Source organism: Leucopleurus acutus (genome assembly GCF_964270905.1).
Source record: "Leucopleurus acutus genome assembly, chromosome: 12".
Lineage (NCBI taxonomy): Eukaryota > Metazoa > Chordata > Mammalia > Artiodactyla > Delphinidae > Leucopleurus > Leucopleurus acutus.
This window is the reverse complement of record NC_139154.1, coordinates 6,509,565-6,535,206: the sequence shown is the minus strand read 5'-3', so window position 1 is coordinate 6,535,206 and position 25,642 is coordinate 6,509,565. Positions and strand designations below refer to the sequence as shown.

General features: G+C 37.0%; 1 protein-coding gene across 3 annotated transcripts in view; it reads right to left on the bottom strand.

The window, feature by feature from the left end:
- Positions 1–20,767, bottom strand: part of CTNNA2 (catenin alpha 2) — a gene marked incomplete at its 5' end in the record, with an annotated part of 1,047,388 nt that extends 1,026,621 nt beyond the window's left edge. For 2 of the 3 annotated variants that reach the window (XM_082851290.1, XM_082851291.1), the window contains one exon: positions 20,661–20,762. In XM_082851290.1, the coding sequence (XP_082707416.1) occupies positions 20,661–20,762 (102 nt within the window). Of the gene's footprint in view, positions 1–20,660 lie in introns of all 3 variants that reach the window. The other variant, XM_082851289.1, reaches the window with a different exon arrangement.
- Positions 20,768–25,642: the final 4,875 nt, after the last annotated feature.

Genomic DNA, 25,642 nt, shown 5'->3' with positions numbered 1-25,642 from the left:
TCAAGAAGCTGGCTCTCATTCCCTAAGACCTGGATTCAAAGTCATGCTGAATGCTAATGAGAAACTTGATACTAATACTCACTGATGCAGATGCATAAACAGAAAAGTTAGGAAGTGTTCAAAAAATTAACAGAGAATTTAAAAATATGTGAGGGATATAAATTAACTAATGCACTCATTTGAAATGGCTTAAATCACTAAACTATTAAAAGTCCACCTAGCAAGAAACAAACAAGGGAAAGAAATTCCATGTTTTTCTAAATTGACAGAAAAGAGAAAGACGTTCCAGTTTTTGATATTATGAATTATAGTTGGTGAAAAATTTCAGAATAATGTATGGTTAACTGAAATATTACAAATCATGCATAAATTTTCATCACTCCTTTCTACAGTTTTCATGGATATGCTTAATTTGCTGTGTAAATCTGAGTACACTAATATATGTCTTCTGGAAATAACACTATATCCAGTAACCACTCACTATGCTAAGATTGATTATGCTTCCACATGAATAGCTCATAATAAAATAACTTGCTATTAGCATATAAAGGTGTAATTTAAGTTACAGAATAATATGGTAAGGATGGTAAAATGTAAATCATTTTGAGAATTTACCTTTTGGATGCCTTCCCATCATAAAAGTTTTGGACTTAACCCATTTCTGTCAGATTTTATTAGGAATAGAACTACAGATTCTCGCTTACAATTCAGCAAGCTCCCAAAGTTTTATTTGGAGGATGATTTATTCAAAAGAACTCCAAATAGAAAGGACCTTCAAGATGGCGGAGGAATAAGACGTGGAGATCACCTTCCTCCCCAAAAATACATCTACATGTGGAACGACTCCTATAGAACACCCACTGAACACTGGCAGAAGACCTCAGACCTCCCAAAAGGCAAGAAACTCCCATCGTACCTGGGTAGGGCAAAAGAAAAAAGAAACAACAGAGACTAAAGAATAGGGACGGGACCAGCACCTCTGGGAGGGAGCTATGAAGGAGCAAAAGTTTCCACACACTAAGAAGCCCCTTCACTGGCAGAGATGGGGGCGGGGGGTGGGGTGGGGGGAAGCTTCAGAGCCACGGAGGAGAGTGCAGCAACAGGGGTGCGGAGGGCAAAGTGGAGAGATTCCCGCACAGAGGATCGGTGCTGACCAGCACTCACCAGCCTGAGAGGCTTCTCTGCTCACCTGCCGGAGTGGGTGGGGGCTGGGAGCTGAGGCTCCAGCATCGGAGGTCAGACCCCAGGGAGAGGACTGGGATTGGCTGCGTGAACACAGCCTGAAGGGGGTTCGTACGCCACAGATAGCCAGGAAGGAGTCCAGGAAAAAGTCTGGAACTGCCTAAGAGTCAAGAGACCATTGTTGCGGGGTGCACAAGGAGAGGGGATTCAGAGCACCACCTAAACAAGCTCCAGAGACAGGCACAAGCTGCAGCTATCAGTGCAGACACCAGAGACGGGCATGAAAAGCTAAGGCTGCTACTGCAGCCACCAAGAATCCTGTATGCAAGCACAGGTCACTATCCACACCTCCCTTCCCAGGAGCCTGTGAAGCCCACCACTGCCAGGGTCCCATGATCCAGGGACAACTTCCCAGGAGAACACACAGCGCACCTCAGACTGTTGCAATGTCCTGGTTCCCTTCCTACTGCAGGCTCGCCATGTATTCCATACCCATCCCTCCCCCCGGCCTGAGCGAGCCACAGCCCCCTAATCATCTGCTCCATTAACCCTGTCCTGTCCTGTCGGGGCGGGGAACACATGCCCCCAGCCAACCTACATGCAGAGGCGGGGTCAAATCCAAAGCTGTACCCCAGGAGCTGTGTGAACAAAGAAGAGAAAGGGAAATCTCTCCCAGCAGCCTCAGGAGCCACAGACTAAATCTCCATAATCAACCTGATGTACCTGCATCTGTGGAATACCTGAATAGACAATGAACGACCCCAAAACTGAGGTGGTGGACTTTGGGAGCAACTGTAGACTTGGGGTTTGCTGTATGTGACTGACTAGTTTCTGATTTATATGTGTATCTTAGTTTAGTTTTTAGCACTTGTTATCATTGGTGGATTTGTTTACTGGTTTTGTTGCTCTCTTCTTTTCCTTTTCTTATTAATTTATTTTTTTACTTTAATAATATATATTTTTTAATTTTTTATTTTAATAACTTTATTTTATTTTTTATTTCTTTCTTTTTTTCTCCCTTTTCTTTCGAGCCGTGTGGCTGATAGGGTCATGGTCCTCTGGCCAGGTGAGAGGCCTGAGCCTCTGAGGTAGGAGAACCAAGTTAATGACACTGGACCACCAGAGACCTCCCAGCCCCATGTAACATCAATCAGCAAGAGCTCTCCCAGAGATCTCCATCTCAACACTAAGACCAGCTCCACTCAACAACAAGCAAGCTCCAGTGCTGGACACCTCATGCCAAACAACTATCAAGACAGGAACTCAACCCCACCCATTAGCAAAGAGGCTGTCTAAAATCATACTAAGTTCACAGACACCACAAAACACACCACCGGACACAGTCCTGCCCACCAGAAAGACAAGATCCAGCCCCACCCACCAAAACAGTATTTATCGACCAAAGTGGTCTGATGTTAGCCACACTGAACAAGAAAATATTTTGCACAATTAAAATATCGGTTTTCTGGGGCTTCCCTGGTGGCACAGTGGTTGAGCATCCGCCTGCCGATGCAGGGGACATGGGTTCGTGCCCTGGTCCGGGAAGATCCCACATGCCACGGAGTGGCTAGGACCGTGAGCCATGGCCACTGAGCCTGCACATCCGGAGCCTATGCTCCGCAACGGGAGAGGCCACAACAGTGAGAGCTCCGCGTACCGCCAAAAAAAGAAAAAAACAATGTCAATTTTCTATGATATTTAGCTATTTTAAATTTTGAAATTTAATATTTTGAAATATAATAATTTGAATAATTTCAATATTTGAATAATTTCAATAATTTTGAATAATTTCAAAATTTCAATAATTTGAAATTTTGAAATTTAATAAATAATAAATTTATTAAACTACCTGCTTAACACCTGTGCCTGTTCTTTCTGAGGAAACACGCTCATTGTAAAGGATAAAGTTTGGAAACCATTTAAAACTGTACGAGCCACCAAAATATTCCAAAATTTTTAATATTGGTGAAAATCATTTTTACCATGCTTGAATAAGTCAGCTTATGGGAATTTTGTCCCATCTTTTTATAAAATTCCCCTTGGGGATGAAAACAAGCTTGGAAAGTTTCTGTCAACAGTGTAAATTGAGAGTTCATGTTAAATTAGGCATTGAAAACTGCAGTTTAGGACGGAATTACCATCTCAGCCATTACCACAGGGTTCCATAGTACATTTACAATAGCTATGTTTTGGATTAACATCATATTCAAGTACTTTCTACATTTTTTTTTCATTTTTAAACTTAACTACCATGCTGCAAGATATCTTAAAAAATCAAGCATATTTTCTACTTTCCCTTTATTTTTCAAAGCCCAGATAATAATATGGCAACAATTATCACAGGATACAATACAATACAATACATAACAATACTCATAGGATAATAAAGCACAAAATCACCATTAAGAAGACTGACCAGTAGAAATGACATTCTCCTAAGCTCATTAATCTTTTAAAATATACTTTTTAAAATTATTTTTATTAAAGTATAGTTAATTTTCAATGTTGTGTTAGTCTCTAGTGTACAGCAAAGTGATTCAGTTATACATATACATATATATGTATATACATATTCTTATATATATATTATTTTTTATATATTATTTTTCATATTCTTTTCCATTATACATTATTACCAGATATTGAGTATAGTTCCCTGTGCTATACAGCAGGTCCTTGTTGTTTACCTATTTTATATATAGTAGTGTGTATATGTTAATCCCAAACTCCTAATTTATCTCTCTCCACCCCTGCTATCCCTTTTGGCAACCATAAGTTTGTTTTCTATGTCTTTTGAGTCTATTTCTGTTTTGTAAATAAGTTCATTTGCATCAATTTTTTAGATTTCACATATAAGTGATATCATATGATATTTGTCTTTGTCTGGCTTACTTCACTTAGTATGATAATCTCTAGGCCCATCCATGTTGCTGCAAATGTCATTATTTCATTCTTTTTTGTGTCTGAGTAATATCCCATTGCATATATATATACCACGTCTTCTTTATTCACCTGTCGATGGACATTTAGGTTGCTTCCATGTCTTGGCTATTATAAACAGTGCTGCTATGAACACTGGGGTGCATGTATCTTTTTGAATTAGAGTTTTAAAAAACGTACTTTTAAAAGACAGTATAACCTAACACATAATTACAATTGGGTTGCTCCAGAAAACTGTATCTTAGTTCTACTTAGCTTGGAGTCTTGCCTTAGTGAAGAGTGAGAGAGCAAATGCAAGAGAGGAAGAAAGATTCTCATTAAGTAAGGAGGGTACTTACTGTGATAGCAAAGAAATCATTCTTCTAGTCACTCAACAAAAGTTTACCAAATCAATATTGCATACCAGGCCAAGACAAGGATATACAGAGAATGAAATTTATGGTCTTGTGGGTAATTAAGACAACACACGCAAGCACGCATGCAAACTAAAACACACACACACACACACACACACACACACACACACACACACACACTAAAACCAGGAATTATAATACTGCAGGATGATACATGACAGGGGAAGTGAAGCATACTCTAGGAATACAGTGGAGACCTAGCCCAGTTTTGTGGGTAACAAAAAAGCTGAAGAAGGCAACCTCTAGAATAAGAACTGAAGGATGCCTGGGAGCCAGCCAGCCTAAAGGAAGAGAATTTCCAAGCACATGTGAAATGAGACACCACAGAGTTCTAGAGATTGAAAGAAGTTCTTTCTGGATTGAGGGTAGACATTCAGAAAGAAGTGATAAGAAAAGGAGCAAACTGATAAATGAGAAAAGGTCTTACAGAAGAATTTGTACTTAATTTAAAGTGGTCAAAAATTGTTCTAGAAAACAGTACTGACAAACTCTGCTTATTCTTTCCTACACTGCTAACATAATCACTTGAGACATTATCTAGAATTTACAAACGAGCAATGAAATCAATTCTTGTTTCAGAACAATAAAACAACAACAGATATTTTTGGTATAAGTATGTCTCAAATATTTCATGGGACATACTTATACTACACAATGATTTGTTGTTTATCTGAAGTTCAAATTTACCTGGGTGCCCTGAATTTTTATTTATTAAATTTGGCAACCATGGCCAGCAGGCAGTCAAGGGAGAATTTATTAGGATAGTCAACTTAGTGGCACAAGACTGATAATGGCTGTGTATGGTACCTATATTCAAATGCCAGTTTGAATAATAGGAAATTTGTAACATTTTGAGAAAAATTAATGAAGTTTGTTGTGTCCAGCATTATTTTTAAAGCCCGCAAATCCCTTTGAACATTGATAATTAAGAGGGTGGGTTGAACTGAACATAAGGTCAAGAAAAATTATTTTTCTAAAGAAAATATAAAAATTCATTTATTGGCAATGTGAAAGACATTAATTTTCTCTACATGTATATATACAAATATACATATGCAATATGTATGTTATACATGAGTACTATACCTTTTACTATAAAGATAAAATATTACAAATTTCACTACAAAAAACCAAAACATTATTTCTTAATTTGGTCACTAGGTATCAAAACATTGACACATTCTTAAAAAGCTCATGAATATTTTCATCCATGAAATCCCAAACAATTGTTATAGTTGTCAACACTTCATAAAACAACTACTGCAACATATAATTACGTTTTACTACTAATTAATTTTGCAAGAATGAGGCAGGCAAAGAGTATATACACACTGCATTTCTTTTTAAGGAAGAGTGTTTATTTAATCATCAACAAATATTTATCAAACATTTTCCAATTCAAAGGTAATGGGAATATATGTGTGAACCACACTGACATCATCCCTGTCCTGATGGAGTTTTCCACCTAGTGAAGGAGTCAGGCAAAGCACACACAAAGAAACACATAAGACAATTACAGATAGTGGTCAGTGCTCTGAAAGAAAGAAACAGATAAAGCATAGAGAAGGTTGGGCAAGAGGCATGTACTTTATAAAAAGAAAAAAAGGGTAGTCAGGAAAAGTCCTCTGTGACATCAGGGAAATGATTAGACAGGACCTGAAAGGTGCAAGGGATCCAGTCACAGCATTAGAAGGTTGGCATCATCCTATGCAGAGGAAGCAGCTTGTGCAAAGGCGCTAAGGCAAGAAAGAACTCAATTCATCCAAGAAACTGAAAGAAGGGCTCTGTGGCTTGAGCATGATGATCAAAGGTCCACAAGGACTAGATGTAGTAGTTTGTAGTACTAGTTTGTAGCAGGGGACAAGTAAAGACACGGTCTGAAGTGTTAATTTTATCTTAAAATGCAATGAAAACACGGGCACAGTCTTAAGCCGGGGAACGATATGGTCAAATTATACACTGCTTTCAATGATCACTCTGATTGCTGTTAGAGTGTCAAGGAAGTGAGCAAAAGTGGGATTGGCAGATTATTCAGGAAGTGACTACATTGGCTGTGGTGAGAAAGGACTTGGGTTTGGAATCAGGACTTTAGCAGCAAGAGTTGAAGAGAGGTGGGCAGATCTGAGGAAAGACAAACCAGAGAGAATTCTTGGCTGTGAGAACGGGGCGCTGTGAAAAGATATGAGCTGAAGATACAAATTTGAATGTTGTCAGCATATTGATAATACCTAAGGCCGTAAGGATGGGCAGAATCATCTGGGAAGAGAATGCAGAAGAAAGAAAAGAAGAGTCCCAAGTCTAAACCCTGAAAAACAGAAACATTTAAAGCTGAGGTACGGAAACAAGATAAAGCAAAGACAGAAGGCACAGCCACTGAAGCCAACATGTCCGTGTTACAAGGACTGAGAGTTATGTCAGAATGAAAGAAAAATAGCTGGTTAGATTTTCCGTTACTCTTCTTGGCTTTCTTCCTTCTTAATTGTGTGAAAACAAAGCTTACCTTTGTACTTTCAGCAGGATGACGAGAAAGGGAAAAGCAGGTGTGTTAACATGCCCCAATCCTTTATCTCAGATCTCTGACAAGCTTTAATTAGTTTGCTAGTTGAGGGCTTCCTGAGTAAATGCAATTCTGTCACTTCCTAGGCATTCTCATGCTGGGTGTAATGGATTTTTTTGGTCTCCAGTTCAGATAACATTTCTATGTTGTCCAAAATAGTTATAAGCAATTTTGTTAGTTAACTTCCTATAATTTCTCCCTTATATTTTTGAAACAGTATGCATAAGATTTCACTAATTGTCCTGTTTCAAGAACATAAACACTCATTATTCTTCTCCGATATTAATTTTTAAATTTAGCTTTAAATTCCATTTTCCCATTTAAGATAGCTATATTCACTGAAATGGAAAAATACAAGAGAAAAAATACTATTAAGGCTTGAGGTTTTGCCAAACAAAATAAAAGAGTTACTGCTAAGTTTAGGTGTTCACATGCACTGACCATTTAAGAGAAAAGTGGGTTTTTAGTTTAACTTATTCATTTGAATGTTAAGGAATTTGTTTAGGTCATGTTTGCGTCTCAGCTAACAGCTGGTTTGGGAAAGAATCAGCTGAGGTAATCAAGAAAAGGAAGGAATATCTGACTGTAAAACTATATTCGGTTATCTTCTGCTTGCTTCCTTTCCTCTGCCTGTTTAACTTGGGAATTGTCCCCGTCCCACACCTTCAATTTATTTCTTTACTCTCTTCCCTTTTCACTCTATACATTCTTGGTGGTTGATGTACTAGCAACTTCCACTTCAGTATTTTCAGCTAATGTATCCCTTAGGAGCTGCGTCTTTTATTATGTGATCTAAGTCTCTCCTTTTTTCATCTGTAAATCGGAGAAAATAACATTGACTTTACCAAGTTGACTCAAGGAGTAATGAAAACTTCTGGAAATACCTAGCGTAGTATCAGGCACCTAGTAACTACTCAAGAAACATTAGGGCCTTTCTCCCTTTTCTCTTTAGAGGCTCTAGATGATCTGTGATCTGTTCCATACAAATGAGAAGAGCTCCAACTAAGACCAGAGCAGTGAGGACTGTTCAAATAAAAGACAAGACTCTAATGAAAGTAATTTAGAAAGTTTAGTTCAGCAGCTTGGACCACCCTTATGGTGAGCCCCAAATAATTACATGTAAGGGAAACCAGGATTGGTGATCTTAGGAAAACCCCCCCAAACCTCCTTTTTCTTTAGGAACAAGAAATTAATCAATTGAGGTAGTATGTAGAGCATTCATTTCATAGTACCTAAAACTTCTCTTTTGTCCTATACTAAATGAGATTTTTTTTATTAGCATTCATAAAATAATCACTGGGTTTAAACTAGAAATTTTCTAAAGTAAATATTTTGATGGAAAATAAGTTAGTTGTGTCATTCTTAATATAGTTAGCTTATATTTTACAACCATTACAATGTCTTAACTTTCATTGTCCTGGGCTAATGAGAAGGGAACAGAGGTAGATGCTTCCTGTTAACTGTGAGTATATTTGTGGTAAAAAAAAAAAGGTGAAATGATGCTATGGTGTCCTCAATAGTTATGATTTGTAGTAGTTGGTCCTAAACGTGCACATGGTAGTGAGTGTTTACGAAACACAAGACATAGAGCTAAAGTAGTCACCACCACATCTATGTCGTATGCAATGCTTTAATGTCAGCAGAACATCATCCATCAAATTAATGTTAATTTCATTTTTTTGTTTTTGTGTTTTTGGTATTTATTTTGTAAATTTCTTTAGGAATAAAAATATATGCATACATAATTTCATGTTTGTAATACTACTTTAAGTCCACTCTAGGATTTGGGAGGATTTTTTTGGTTTTGATTTTGGTTTCGGGTTCAAAAGGATTCCACACATTACTCAAGTTTCAAAACTTGGCCAACACAGCTGGCCTCATCTGGTGGCAAACATCAAAATTTACAACATAATCCCAAAACAGAAATTAATCTAACTCCATGCTATATACTACTTAATTAAATTCCTATTTCAGAAGTGACGAATACATATATATGCATCAGCATACAGTATTTGTTTTTCTTTCTCTGACTTACTTCACCCTGTATGACAGACTCTAGGTCCATCTACCTCAGGGGTGAAGTGAGAGTAGCATCAACATATATACACTACCAAATGTAAAATAATTAGCTAGTGGGAAGCAGCAGCATAGCACAGGGAGATCAGCTCGGAGAGCTAGAGGGGTGGGATAGGGAGGTGGGAGGGAGGCTCAAGAGGGAGGGGATATGGGGACATATGTATGTATATGGCTGACTCACTTTGGTGTACAACAGAAACTAACACAGTATTGTGAAGCAATTATATTCCAATAAAGATCTATTAAAAAAAATGAAGTTGATATGTTATCAAGATCCAAAAAAAAAAGAAGTGACAAATAAAATAACTGTCAAGAATTCTACCATATGACTTCAATTCAAAGAAGTACTTCCAACAGAATTAACTACTTTAGGTTTATGTACCAAATGTAAAAAATAAGTGCAATTTAAGATATGTTAATATGGATGAAACCATATTTGTAAAACAATAAAAATATGGGAGACACAACAGGGAGGAGGTATGGGGGTATATGTATATGTATAGCTGATTCACTTTGTTGTAAAGCAGAAACTAACATACCATTGTAAAGCAATTATACTCCAATAAAGATGTTAAAAAAAAGAGTAAGAAATATATATAGACTTTCAATTAAATATTAATATATGTCTTAAAGGTAAATTCCCAAATCATAATCTCATTACTTGTATACGAATCCTATATTTAATACATATTACTTTTTTCCTTAACAAGAAAAGGTACAGAGGTTTTAAATAAAGTTATGGTGTTTCAGTTCATTCATTCACCCAAAAAACTTCTATTAAAGACAGATAAACTGAAACATTTTCCAAAGCAAGAAAAATAGCATCCAAAAATTAAAATGGGAATTGGTATGAAAATAACTTAAAAACAAAAACAGAAAAATACTTGGAAACAGGTTAACCATACTATATCTAAATTTGATCAAATAAATAAACAAGCTTACTGGAGTTCCCATCATTTACTTTTAGTACATCCTTTACTTTTCATACAATTCTAATCCTCTGACAAAGATGAATGATCAACTTATTGCAACGCTGTAGTATCACCATGGAAACCATCCAAATGTATTAATCTTTGAATCTCATGAATAAAACATGAATTATGGTAGTTTCAATAATGATATTTTCTGGACAGATGGAAAAAGGGTACACTGAGACTTCATTTTATACTTTGATTCTTTAGGTAAATTAATACATAAAATATTTTGTAAACAGTGTAAGAGAGAGTATGAAATAGCATAAAAACGCACACACTGGCTTAATTCTCAGAAGTTACTTCATTTCTGAGTGTCAGCTTACTTCTGCAATCACTTTCAGCTTTAAATCTTCTGATTTTAAATTTAAATCTGATTCCCTGATTTTAAATGCACTGAAGAATTTAACTATTGTTGTGTGTCACACAGAGGTAACTCCTGTATAAGGATTTAACATCAAAACAGGGAGAAAATCAAGTATTTTTTAAAGTATAAAATTGAATTTCTTAATTTAGAAACAATATTTTAAGTATATGATGTTCTAATTATTTAGCTTTTGAGATAATTATTAACTTTTTGAGTAAAATTTTAAAAGACCTAACTATAGAAGGCAGTAGAGCCTAACCTAATAGGGCCCGATGGACATTACTGAAAATAATACTGGAAATGATTAAAGAGAGCTCCTCTTCTCAGGAGGTTCTCGCCCCATCAGGCCAATTTAGAACAGCTCATTAAACATCAATGGTATTCTTTTATCAGATGCTTAGGGCTATTTCTTAAATTGCATATTCATCTTTTATAAGGAACAAAATTCCAGCAAATTTCAATCTGTCCTATTGTGATGGGCTGAGCTTCATTAGCTTACTGAAATGGTGAAGGCTGAATTTCCAATAATTTTAGAGGTTTCTGCTTTATTTACCTTTGATTAAAGGTAATACACAAATAATTCTTCAAAATCTACATTAAAATTCTTTTTTCTGAAGAAAATATCCAATGAAACCCTACTTCATAAAAGGCACCCACTTTCTAATAACAGTTAATTACTACCAAGTAAGCCATTACTATCAAGTAATGAAGCCGTTACTATCAAGCCAGTACTACCAAGTAATAAAGAACATTGCATTAAGAGCAAACCGATAGTACTATGAGAATACCGCCAGGTACTTCACCAATCACTTCAACACACAATCTCATGTACTACTTTAATAATACCATGAGGTATCTATAACTTACATATGAGGAGAGATTAAGTAACCTATTCAAGCTTTGATTCACAATCAAGCCTTCCTGACTCCAAAGCTTGTGTATACATAATCACTACTTCAATGGTGTGAAAATAATTACACATAAATGCACATTAAAATAAATAAATGCACATTAAATGCACATTAAATTTGTGCATTAAATGCACAAAAATAAATGCACATTAAAAATCTACAAGATTAATGTGCATTTCATATAGGGAAAATAATTGGCTTTATGTATTCTTTAATTACAAAGAGAATATTTTCCGGTTTTGATTTCTAGCTCTTTTGCATAGATAAAACTATTTATTCTTTGTATATTTATTCTATATCTGGCCATCTAACCTTATTCTCATATTAATTTTAATGGTACAATAATATCATAAAAGGAATATTTTATCTGTCCTATTCCTATGTTTACATGGTATATTCTTTTGTCTTAAAAGCTTGATCTTATTCCTATTTAGAGTTTTTATTAGAAATGACTGCAAAATTCTGTCAAATGTCTTTTTAGTGTCTCAGGTTATAATCTACTGAGCCACTAAAATACTTTTATTTGTTTCCTGATAATAGACTATCATTATATTCCTTAAAAAGTCTTATTTTGTTATACATATGCTGAACTTTTCCTATATTGCTGGATGATACTTTCTATATTTTATGTACGTTTTTTTATTTTTTTTGCATTTAAATTCAGAAATGAGATCGAACTATCACTGTCCTTTTTTTAAACTTATTTTATTTTTTATTTTTTTATTATTATTATTATTTTTTTGCGGTACGCGGGCCTCTCACTGTTGTGGCCTCTCCCGTTGTGGAGCAGAGGCTCTGGACACGCAGGCTCAGCGGCCATGACTCACGGGCCCAGCCACTCCGTGGCATGTGGGATCTTCCCGGACTGGGGCACGAACCCGTGTCCCCTGCATCGGCAGGTGGACTCTCAACCACTGAGCCACCAGGGAAGCCCTTTAAAGTTATTTTAAAGTGTCTTGAATTTTTAATATTAAAGTTATGATTCTTCAAGAATTATTGAGGAGGTGGTGTTAATCTTTTTCTATGGTTGAAACAGAAATTTAAATGACAATACAATTATCAGTTCTTTAAATATGTGATAATACTCAGCTAGGTATACATCTGTTCTGGTGTTTATTGATAACAGATCTTTAAACAGCTTTCCAATATTTATATGGCTTATTCCAGTTCTCCACTTCTTCTTAGATAAATTTTGGTTATTTCAACCTTTCTCGGAAGTTATTCCCTTCCTCTAGGTTTTCATGTTTCATAGGTATAGATTTGCAGGTAATATTCTACTATACTTCTTTTAATCTCTCTTGTTCCTAGAGTTCTTTCTGCTTTCCCTTTCATAATCTTATGTATACTTTCTCTATATATTTTCCATAATTTGTGCCCTGAAGAATTTATATTGGCCACTTCAAAGAAGAATCAAATTTTGAGTTAATTAAACCCTTTTAACTTTTGTATTCTACTTTAGTGATTCCAGTTTTTATTGTTATTAAATACTGACTTCCTAGTTTCTTTTGATGTTTTTTTCCTAATTTTTTTCTTAACATCTTTATTGGAGTATAATTGCTTTACAATGGTGTGTTAGTTTCTGCTTCACAACAAAATGAATCAGTTATATATATACATATGTTCCCATATCTCTTCCCGCTTGCGTCTCCCTCCCTCCCACCCTCCCTATCCCACCCCTCCAGGCGGTCACAAAGCACCGAGCTGATCTCCCTGTGCTATGCGGCTGCTTCCCACTAGCTATCTACCTTATGAGGTAGTGACAAAGCCTCTCTCTCGCTTTGTCAGTTTACCCTTCCCCCTCCCCATATCCTCAAGTCCATTCTCTAGTAAGTGTGTGTCTTTATTCCTGATTCACCCCTAGGTTCGTCATGACATTTTTTTTCTTAAATTCCATATATATGTGTTAGCATCCGGTATTTGTCTCTCTCTTTCTGACTTACTTCACTCTGTATGACAGACTCTAGGTCTATCCACCTCATTACAAATAGCTCAATTTCGTTTCTTTTTATGGCTGAGTAATATTCCATTGTATATATGTGCCACATCTTCTTTATCCATTCATCCGATGATGGACACATAGATTGTTTCCATCTCCAGGCTATTGTAAATAGAGCTTCAATGAACAATTTGGTACATGATTCTTTCTGAATTATGGTTTTCTCAGGGTATATGCCCAGCAGTGGGATTGCTGGGTCATATGGTAGTTCTATTTGTAGTTTTTTAAGGAACCTCCATACTGTTCTCCACAGTGGCTGTATCAATGTACATTCCCACCAACAGTGTAAGAGGGTTCCCTTTTCTCCACACCCTCTCCAGCATTTATTGTTTCTAGATTTTTTGATGATGGCCATTCTGACTGGTGTGAGATGATATCTCATTGTAGTTTTAATTTGCATTTCTCTAATGATTAGTGATGTTGAGCATTCTTTCATGTGTTTGTTGGCAGTCTGTATATCTTCTTTGGAGAAATGTCTATTTAGGTCTTCTGCCCATTTTTGGATTGGGTTGTCTGTTTTTTTGTTATTAAGCTGCATGAGCTGCTTATAAATTTTGGAGATCAATCCTTTGTCAGTTGCTTCATTTGCAAATATTTTCTCCCATTCTGAGGGTTGTCTTTTGGTCTTGTTTATGGTTTCCTTTGCAGTGCAAAAGCTTTGAAGTTTCACTAGGTCCCATTTGTTTATTTTTGTTTTTATTTCCATTTCTCTAGGAGATGGGTCAAAAAGGAGCTTGCTGTGATTTATGTCATAGAGTGTCCTGCCTATGTTTTCCTCTAAGAGTTTGATAGTTTCTGGCCTTACATTTAGGTCTTTAATCCATTTTGAGCTTATTTTTGTGTATGGTGTTAGGGAGTGATCTAATCTCATACTTTTACATGTACCTGTCCAGTTTTCCCAGCACCACTTATTGAAGAGGCTGTCCTTTCTCCACTGTACATTCCTTCCTCCTTTATCAAAGATAAGGTGACCATATGTGCGTGGGTTTATCTCTGGGCTTTCTATCCTGTTCCACTTGTCTATCTTTCTGTTTTTGTGCCAGTACCATACCGTCTTGATTACTGTAGCTTTGTAGTATAGTCTGAAGTCAGGAAGCCTGATTCCTCCAGCTCCGTTTTTCATTCCCAAGATTGCTTTGGCTATTTGGGGTCTTTTGTGTTTCCATACAAATTGTGAAATTTTTTGTTCTAGTTCTGTGAAAAATACCAGTGGTAGTTTGATAGGGATTTCTTTGAATCTGTAGATTGCTTTGGGTAGTAGATTCATTTTCACAATGTTGATTCTTCCAATCCAAGAACATGGTATATCTCTCCATCTATTTGTATCGTCTTTAATTTCTTTCATCAGTGTCTTATAATTTTCTGCATACAGGTCTTTTGTCTCCTTAGGTAGGTTTATTCCTAGATACTTTAGTCTTTTTGTAGCAATGGTAAATGGGAGTGTTTTCTTGATTTCACTTTCAGATTTTTCATCCTTAGTGCATAGGAATGCAAGACATTTCTGTGCATTAACTTTGTATCCTGCTACTTTACCAAATTCATTGATTAGCTCTAGTAGTTTTCTGGTAGCATCTTTAGGATTCTCTATGTATAGTGTCATGTCATCTGCAAATAGTGACAGCTTTACTTCTTCTTTTCCGATTTGGATTCCTTTTATTTCCTTTTCTTCTCTGATTGCTGTGGCTAAAACTTCCAAAACTGTGTTGAATAAGAGTGGTGAGAGTGGGCAACCTTGTCTTGTTCCTGATCTTAGTGGAAATGCTTTCAGTTTTCCACCATTGAGGACAATGTTGGCTGTGGGTTTGTCATATACGGCCTTTATTATGTTGAGGAAAGTTCCCTCTATGCCTACTTTCTGCAGGGTTTTTATCATAAATGGGGTTGAATTTTGTCAAAAGCTTTCTCTGCATCTATTGAGATGATCATATGGTTTTTCTCCTTCAATTTGTTAATATGGTGTATCATGTTGAGATGAGTACTTAGTTTATTTTTATTTTTATTTAATAAAAAAGGCATTTAAAGCTAAAATTCTGTACTAAGCACAGCTTTTACTGGGTATGTATATTTTGTTAAGAAGAGATCATCTTCTTCGTTAACTCAAATATAGTTTGTAATTTCCCTTTGCTTTTAAGAGTTATCTAAGAGTGTGTTTTAATTTCCTAACAATTTTTTTTTACTTTCTTAATAAAGTTGCCTAATGTAATTTTTCCATTTCCTAATAAAGGTTAGTATCACAGAACATGGCCTATTTTTTTTTCAGAGAAATAATTTTTTTTTAATAGGATGAACAAAAGCTCAGTACAAACAAGAGTAACATGCTAACATGTTAAGGTGTTCCCTGGGTTACAAAATATCAACATCCCCCAGGAAAAATACAGGCTAAGAGTATCTGCATGTGGATACTGGCTGTGTGATATAGACATTGAGCCTGTCAGAGCCTCACTTGCCTCACCTGGGAGAGAGAGAAGATGGCCAGAGAAGCTCCACGTATGTAAAGTATGAAGTGAACATGGCCTATTAAAGATCTTTACTTTCTTGAATTCATAAAAGTTCAGGCAACTTTTTCAAGGTCTAAAATTCCTAAGATGAGTCTTTTCTCACTTGAAATTGCATGATTTCCATAATGTAAACATTTTCCAAAAGGAATCTTGACATTTCAGCATTGTAAATGATAAATATGCTACCTCATATATATTATGATACAAATGAGGAGAAGTTTTGTTTACTACTTTAAATACTTATCAACAATACATTTCTAATATAATTTTTCTTATGACAGTGAGTGGATTTTATTGAGAACTCCTTAACTTCTGGTATTTATTTCATCCTTATCCAGCTTTATCAGAAACTGTAGGAAGGCTATGGGCATACTGTGTCACTGAATATAGCAATGAATTTTATTCCATTCATAAAGAAGTTGTATGTATGTGTTTGATTCATATGGGGTCTTTGTTTAGTTTAGTTTTCTCTCTCATTTCCACCTTTTGTTTTAAATGTTGAGCATGGAGTTTATATTTAACATTTTCTTATCTCTCCTTACTTATTCATATGTCCTCCAAGGGTTAACAATCACATCAGTCATTAAGATTTCATTTCAGGGGAGGGAATGGTAATCTTGATAACACAGCCATAATATTATGGGGAAACAGTATCTAGAAAACCCTGTCATAAAAGTCACAATTTTTGAGAGAATCTTTTTTTCTTTTTAAATCAGTGTAGTAAAACTAGGAAGAAAAGTAAACCATTTAGATATTGGAAGATGTTGGTAGGATGTTAAGACTAGTTATAGTGCTAAGTTACTGTGTGAAATTCAACAAGACTTTTAAGTATTCTACTGTAATATGTGAACAAATATGAATTAGACAGTTAACTGTCTTTATTTTTAATAAATATTTTTAATGCATTACCTTTATCTGACAAAAGAATTCTAAATAATTGGACTGAAAGATATATGGAAAAAGACTACAATCTTTAATTGTAATCTTAGATTGCTGTACTTTAGATAAGTCAAATACAAGAGCAAAAGTATAAAGGTATGAAAATTTTAAGAAATAAAAGACAGTTTACGTGTAATATTGTGTTCGCCCATGCTGCATTCACTCATGTCCTTCTCACTGACTTAAACAGTATTGGTGTATGGCTAGTATTAGCCTAATAATATAACCATCTCAAAAAGAAAAATGGAGACTACATTTAATCATCGCACCAGGCACTATGTTCTAATTATTGTTTCATTTCTTCCATATGATAAGGGTTAAATATATTGACATGTAATCTGAAGTGAAAATTCCAAAGCTAGGAAAAGGCAATCTGCTTTTATAACTCAGCTGACAGAACTACATTTCAGAGCAGACCGACTCCAAAATATCTCCTAAACCAGTCTTTTTCAAGCTATCTATGATGAAAGGCCATATATTTGTTATTGCAAAAGTTCACAAACCAAAGCTTTTGTAAAGTACAACAAAATAAATAATTCAAAAGAAATTTAAAGATAAAATAACAAGCCCAAATTTTATCATTAGATTCAACAGACATAAAATTACTCTATAAAACTGCCATAAATTTTTCAAAGCACTTACTCTCAATTTCTGTGCTTACTGCTGACCAATAACAAATAATTCATGGATCAGCCTTAGTCCACAGACCACAATCTCAGTAGTCAACACACTCCCAAATCTAAGAGTCTATCAGTATTAGGTGTTTCCTGAAGAAATTTGTATAGCACTAACAAGAATCGTGACCAAATAGAAAATGGGCATAAACCTAATGAAATGTTTCAACAGTTACAAACAAACATGTCTACTTCCTAATCCTTAGAACTTGTGAATGTGTTACCTTAAATGGCAAAAGGGACTCTGCAGACGTGATAAAGGTTAAAGATCTCAAGATGGAAAGATGATTTTAGAATATCTGGCCCCAATATAACCACAGGGTTTCTTATAAAAGAGGCAGGAGGAGATATGATGGTAGATGCTGAAGTCAGTGGGAGGGGTTCGAAGGTGCTATGCTGCTGGCTTTAATGATGGATGAAAATACCATAACCAAGGATATAGGTGCACTCTGGACACTAAAAGAGGGAAGGAACTTCCTCCTTAAGGAGAACGGCCCAACCAACACCTTAATTTTAGGACCTCTGACCCCCAGAATTGTATGATAATAAATGGGCGTAGTTTTAAGCTACTAAGATTGTGGTAATTTGTTATAGTAGGAATTGGAAACATACAGACATAAAGATTTTGGCTCTGGGAAGTAGGGTGCTGCTATAACAAATACCTAAAAATGTGGAAATGGTTTTGGAATTGACATTGGGCAGAGGCTGGAAAAATTTTGAGGAGCATGATAGACAAAGCCTAGATTACCTTGAATGGACAGTAAAAATATGGATGTTAAAAGCCCTGCTGGTGAGGGCTCAGAAGGAAATGAGGAACTTGTTATTGGAAGGTGGAGGGAAAAGAATATTTGTTATAGAGTGGCAGAAAGCTTAGCTGAATTACTCCCTATAATTACATAGAAATCAGAATTATAAGGGATGAACTTGGATATTTAGCTGAGGAGATTTCCAAGCAAAGTGGTGAATGGAGTGGCCTGGTTTCCTCTTCTTGCTTATAGCAAAGTGTCAGAGGAAAGAAACAAATTGAGTTAAGAATTATTAAGCTAAAAGGAACCAGGACCCAATGATCTGGAAACTTCTTGACCTATGCAGATTGCAAGAGGTGCTAAAATTAGGGGTCTCACTTTCAGGAAAGTGTGGCTCTGGAGAAAAAGTCAATCGTGTGTCTGGACAACCTTTGCCTAGTACCTTGGAAGGATTAAAACCTCAGAATGTTCATTCACGGAGGGAGCTCTTGCAAAGATTAGGCATGGGATTCATAGACACCCTCAGTCATTTCCACAGAGGCCAAAAATGGAGACGAGATTATCCAGGAAAGATCTGTGAAGCAGCCTGTTTTCTAATAGAGAAAACCCCAGAGATTTACAAAAGAGAACCACAAGTTTCTCAAGAATGTTACATCAGTAGAAACACTGCCAATCTGGACTAAAAAAAAGAAAAAAACAGAGAAAGATGAAATTCAGAAAGGCTGTGTACTCTCAAAATTATACAGGCAAGAAATATCCAGGTGAAAATATGTGATATCTTTCATGAAAAAAGAATAATGATTCTTAGGGTGAAGAACCAGGCCCAGAGGGCAGAGCCTTGAGCCACAGAGGATTATTTCCAGGCTCTGAAATATAACTGAGTTTGCCTAGTTGGATTTCTAAATTGCTTGAAACAGGTAACCCATTTTTTTCTTCCACATTCTGCCTTTTTAAATGAAAATATCTGTAACTGTTAACTTATGCCTGTCCCACCAATGCATTTTGAGAGCATATAATTTGTCCTTTAATTTCACTGGTACACAGACAGAGAGAAATTTTGCTTGAGGATGGATTATAACTAGAACCTTACTCATACCTAATTTAGATGATTTAGATGATGAGATTTGGAATTTTTAAGCTGACCAATTTTAGATGAGATGTTGGTCTTGAGATGATACCATAAAGAGTTGAGACTTTTGAGGATCTGGGATTTGGTGAATGTGTTTTGCTTGGGAAGGATGTGAATTTGGAGCAGTGGCCAGAGGGCAGACTATGGTAAACTGAACAATGACCCCCCACAAAGAAGACGTCTGTGTTTTAATCCCTGGAAACTGAACATGCTACCTAAAATGGCAAGAGAGACTTTTCAGATGTGATTTGGTCATGGATCTTGAGATGAGAAGATTATTCTAGAGAATCTGAGTGGGCTCAATGTAATCATAAGGGTCCTTATAAGAGGGAGACAGGATAAGATATGAGGACAGGAGCAGGGGTCAGAGTCAGAGAGATATTCGAAGATGCCACATTGCTGGCTTTCGATATGGAGGAAGGGGCCAAAGAAGAGAGCAGCCGTTAGAACATGGAAAAGGCAAATAAATAGATTTTTTGCTAGCGCCTCCAGAAGGAATGCAGCTCTGCCAATACCCTGACGTTAGGACCTCTGACCTCTAGAACCATAAGATAATAAATTTGTGATGCTGTAAGCCACTAAGATTACAGTAATTTGCTATAGCAGCTAGAGGAAACCAGTATGTGGCCTCTATTTAACTTGACATAGTATCTCTCTACAAATATACCATTAAAATCTTGAATTTTCACATTCCATGAAATTTAGTCAATATAGCAAAGAATATGCTTCACAAGACACAAAAATTAATTTTTAAAATTTAAAAATCCTAAGGATATTTTTTCTGTTAACAGTCCTCTTGTGGAAATGTGACAACATAAAAATGGAACATTTCATCATTCTGACATGATGAATTTTCCCTTGTGAACTAAAGAAAAGGTAATTCAATAAATATACTTTGCTCTTAAATAGTCAATATCATTCTTCCTAACTGCATTAGCATCTAAAAGTAAGCTAGGAATGATTTATTTAGACTTTGAATCCATTACTGCAAATGAGAGTCCCCTTCACCAAAGCCCCCTCTTTAATTACTTCATCCACTTAATTTCAAAAATCATATGAAGAGTTTTTTTAAAAGCACTCCAAATCTTATTGGGCAGAAAAAAAAACTGTCCACAGTTCAAGCAGGAACACATATTCAGTAACTAGCATTATGGCATGATTTATTCACATTTAAGGATTTCTAAATTCTTTGGAAAGTCATGATACAATTCCAACAGAAATATACACATGTAACAAAGTATTTCAAAGCATCTCTTACCTGTGTAACAAGTGGCTCCAAAAGTCTCTCCACTGTTAGAGTCCGGATTTCCAAACTTTTGGGGTCCCATTTTAATATGATAGGTGAAGTTGCCGAAGTCATGCTCCCTAGAGAAACACACATTATCCATTAGAAATAAGGATCACAGAAATAATCTGTTACCTTGTGGGTTCAAAATGAATAAGTCACCAAAACTTAGAGCATATTTGAAAATTATCTGTCTGGTCCGACCTTATAAAGTTAGAGATGGGGAAATCAGAAGCAGAACTATGTGAGGTAGTGATGTTGGGTTCAGAGTGAAAATGGGTATTTCCTGAGGGCACCTGTATACATTAGACAAACTCTTGGGACCCAGTTGACACTGAAATATTTCACTCACTCAGTGTTTAGTACACATATCCACCTGCTATATGCTGGGAAAGACTTGACCTTGCCCTCGAGTAGCTGATAGTTTCAATGCAGAGGTCGGCCACAATTATGCCTCAATGTGACCTGTTCTGTGACCAAGGAATACAGAGAGGGCCACAGGAGGAAAGGACACCAAAGTCAGTCTGGGGAGATCAGCAAAGACTTTCAGGAAGCACAGTAAACCCATCACGACCACTGGATGAGGGACCCTAGGTCCTAAGGAAAGGCTTCGTTGTGTCTTTTTCACATCATAATTGACCACTGAGGAGACTATGCTCCCTTGGACAGCTGAGTTTCTTTCTCTTCATCAGGAAAGTTATCTTGCAAAATGAGTGGCAGTGATTCTGAAAATTAGTTTGCTGCTATTTACATGCTCTCTGATGACTCACTGCATTTACACTCTTGTCCCATAAAGTGAGTATCTGATAAGGTTATTTATTGCAGTCTAGCACAATCCTCTCCTACCCAAGAATCACGGGTGTGCAGGTAGCAGCCTCACACGTATCAGGCACACAATATGGTCCTGGACTCAATAGAGTAAACTAGACACTCTGCCAGGGGTGTGTTTCTCACTGAGAAATTGACTGCTCTTTACTGAATATATTTTGACAACTACCCACAGGACAAGCAACCTTAGATGGTACAAACTGAATCTGAATCACTTGCTTTAATACCGTCATAAATCAAACTGTTCATAGCTGTTCTCTTCTTTTGATTCAATGTCCCCACTCAATTCCACTCTTATAAATCAACATAGATGATTATTTCTATTAGAATTAATACTAAAAATAAGGTCTATCACAATAGACACACGTCTCTTTACTGACCTGCTAAAGCTAGTCCTTTTGCAAACATTCCCAACAAATTTGCTTCAGGAAAAGAAAAAAAAAAGCCAGAGACACAGTGTGCTGGTATTTTACCTCTCTCTAAATGCCATATTTTAAATAAACTAAGCACAGCAATCCAACCATACAGACCAATTTAGATTTGGGTTCCTTCACAACAACAATAGTTGGCACGGATATGCAGCCTGTACTCCAAAAACCTAAAAGCACTTTACACATTTCCCATTCACACTACCAACTGCCACATAGCAGCTCTGACATGCCCAGAATTCTGCTGCTGCAGCACACCTTCCTGTGCTGTAGAAGGATGAAAACACCAGATGCTTTCTATCCACACAGGATACCTTCATCCCTGCCAAAGCCAGCCCTACCTAAGTAACCCAGTACTTAGGACACGTGATTGCAAGTCTCTGAGAAGTTCCCTGAAAACCTCTTTCCAGCTCTGATGGAATAATGAGTGGCATACTAACGATGATGCACACGGAGGTCCTGTAGGAAAAGATAACTAGTAGTGGAGTAGTGAAGTCATTTTAAGACCATAGTGAAAGGCACTGAGTGGGACTGTGCAGAGAATCACCACTATTACACGGGCACACTTGTGCACCTAAGCTGGTAGACCAAGGAAGGCACACAACATCTTTATGCATGTTCCCATATATTACTGTAAAGAAATGGCACTCAAAAAATGCTGAAGTGAGAAACAAAAATGCTGGGGCACTCACATTAGAGACACTAATCTAGCACGCAGGAAGCAAAAATGGGAGATATTGAACAAACACCTCAAGCCAACTGTGAGCCAAGAAACAGAGTTAGACGGAGCGGAGCCTTGGATCCTGAAGGTCAGAGGCCTTATAAATCTAAAACTGAAAGGACAAGAGTGACTGAGCAAATCACTGGACTTAAATGTATTACTTTGGGGAGCAATCTTTCAGCCACTTCTTTTGACACAGGTAAAATTCAAGTGCACAAGGCAAGGAAAGGCTAAATGGTATGAATCTGTTGAAGGGGAAAACCTAGTCATAGAAACCACACATTCTTCTGTGTGAAACAAGCAAATCAACTCAAATAAGAAGGCAAGAGGACAAATGAAGTGTGTAGTCACATACACCAGCCTCTCATGTTCCAAAGGAACATGTCTCAAATCCATACTACGCATCCGTACAATTCATGCAGACTGTTTTGCCCACAAAAGAGATTCTTTGTAAAGAAAATATATCTTTTTATTCAATGATTAAAATTCAAAGAAAAAAATTACATATTCTACTTGTTTTGGTTAGGGAAACTTAGACTATTGACTAGACACAAAGAGCGAAAAACAGGGGTTGTCAAAAACAAAAGACAACAGGGTTGTCCTCGTCCATACATTGCAATTTTACAAGCCCAAGAACAAGCTCTTAGCAATTTACTTAATCTCTGAGAAAATATTCTCCTTGAAAAGTATCAAACTGCATATACATGAAAGGTGATAAAACAACCTCTATGGTAATAACTTAGATAATTTCAGACTCACTCCATGGGGGTAAGGAAGAGGCATGGGTCAAGGTGCTAGCAGCCACTCATCACTCACAACAAAAAAAGCAAAACCTGACAAAAAAGACTAACAGTGTAAAACAAGCTCCCTTATGAGCAGCCAAGGGTCATGTGCTTTGCTAGTTTAGACAGTGTCCTGATAAATAGAAAATCTCTCAAGGTACCTATCCCAAGGAGTGCCTTCAAATGACAAATATGTTAATGCAATGAATAATTCACTGCAGAAATTCCCCATTGCCAGATGTTCCTGGAAAAAATGTCTTTGAACCCTCTGCCTCAACCTGAGTTCTCACCATTCTTTCTACTGTTCTTTTGCAAAACAATGGTCCAGGATGCTTTTTAGTTGCCCAGGAGGCCACCCAAACTTGCCTTCCCTCCAAAGGACTCCAGCTTCAGGTTCCCTTCATGAATTTCTCTCTTTATCAATCCTGAGCACTACTGCCAACAAACTCTGTGAGGCTTTCTTGGAAGACAAGCTAGCTTTGGTTGATAGGCAAATTCATGAGAAGTTAATGACTGATAGTGGGTTTATTCACCTATCTCCATATGTATGATATTGAGTCAGCTACTTAACCTAAGCTTCAGTTTCATCACTTGTAAAACAAAAATGGTAATAACCTTATACAATTTATGAATTTGTCCTGAAAATTAATGAAATAATTGCATATGCAAATAGTGATAGTTTTACTTCTTTGCCATGTTGTCCGTATGATTATCACCCTAGCCAGTTCAACACATCGATTGGAGTGGGGGCCCATGGAGACCCTGCAAGGCAAGATGTTTTAAAACAAAGCTTTGTTGAAAAAGTGAGATATGAAAAAGAGAGAGAATTTTCTAAGTTTCTTCAGCATTTCAAGAATCAAGCCTGGAAACACTGAATCATACTGTTTCTTCCATAAGTAATAATAACACTGGCTAATGATCTGACATTATTATTATCTCCCATTTACAGACAGGGAAATTGAGGCATAAAACAGTTCAGAGAGTTACCCACGGTCACAAAATTTGAACCTAAACTGCCTGGCTTTAGGGTCTGTGCTCATAAGCACTACGCTTACTGCTTCTAAAGAAGAAGCCCTAGGCTTGGGTCTATGCCAGCATCACCATGGTACTTCTGAACCATGGGAAAAAGGAGAGATATGGACAGGAATGGAAAAACCAGGAGCCACCCCCTTCTGGAGAATGAGGGAGGGAGGGGCTGAGGAGGGAAACAAAGGACAGGTGCCCTGCTGCACAGGTGGAGCCCATGGGAAATGCAGCTTCACTTCCTGGTGAGGCAGGGCATGTCCTCAGTTTAGTTTCCCCTAGCCACCTTTGGTCCCTGGGCAAGAATGGGATGCTGGTGGTGGGGCTGGGTCACCTGGTGAGCAACACAGCACCCTGGCAAAGCTGAAAGAAAGACCCTGTGATGAGTTTCGCCAAGTAAACAGAATTTTGGTCCCCATGACCTTGGATCCCTTGTGAATATGTTACATTTCATCGTAAAGGAGATTTTGCAGATATAATTAAGGTTACTAATCACTGGACCTGAAAATAGGCAGATGACCCTGGATTATCTATGTGGGCCCAATGTAAAGCTGAGCCCTTAAAAACAGCTTTCTCCTGGCTGTGGGTAGAAGAGGCAGTCATACAGATGCAGCAGACAAGGACGTCAGGCAGGGCAGAAGAGGAAGGCAGAGGGATTCAAAGTGTGAAAAGGACTCAACCCACCACTGCTAGATGGGGCTATATGGAAAGCATGAAAAGAAATGTGGGTAGATTCTGCAAGCTAAGACAGGGCCCTGGCTGACCACCAACAAGGAAACAAGGACCTCCATTCTACCATCACTGGGTACTGAATTCAGCCAAAACCCTGAATGAGGTTGGAAGTGGACTCTTCTCTGGTGCCTTCAGTAAGGAACTTGGCCCTATCAACACCTTGGTTTCAGCCTTGTAAGATGCTAAGCAGAGGACTCAGACCAAGTCCACCTGGGCTTGTGACCTGCAGAGAGTCCAAGATAAGAAATCTGTGCTAAAAAATAAATAAATAAATAATAGAAAAAAAAAGAAATCTGTGCTGTTTTCAGCTGCCAAGTTTGTGGTCAATTTTTACAGCAGCAATAGGAAACTATGACAGGTGGCTCTAGAATCTGTGTGTGTATCACAGTCACCTGGAGGGCATCTTCATACACAAACCCATCCAGAGAGTTTCTGATTCAT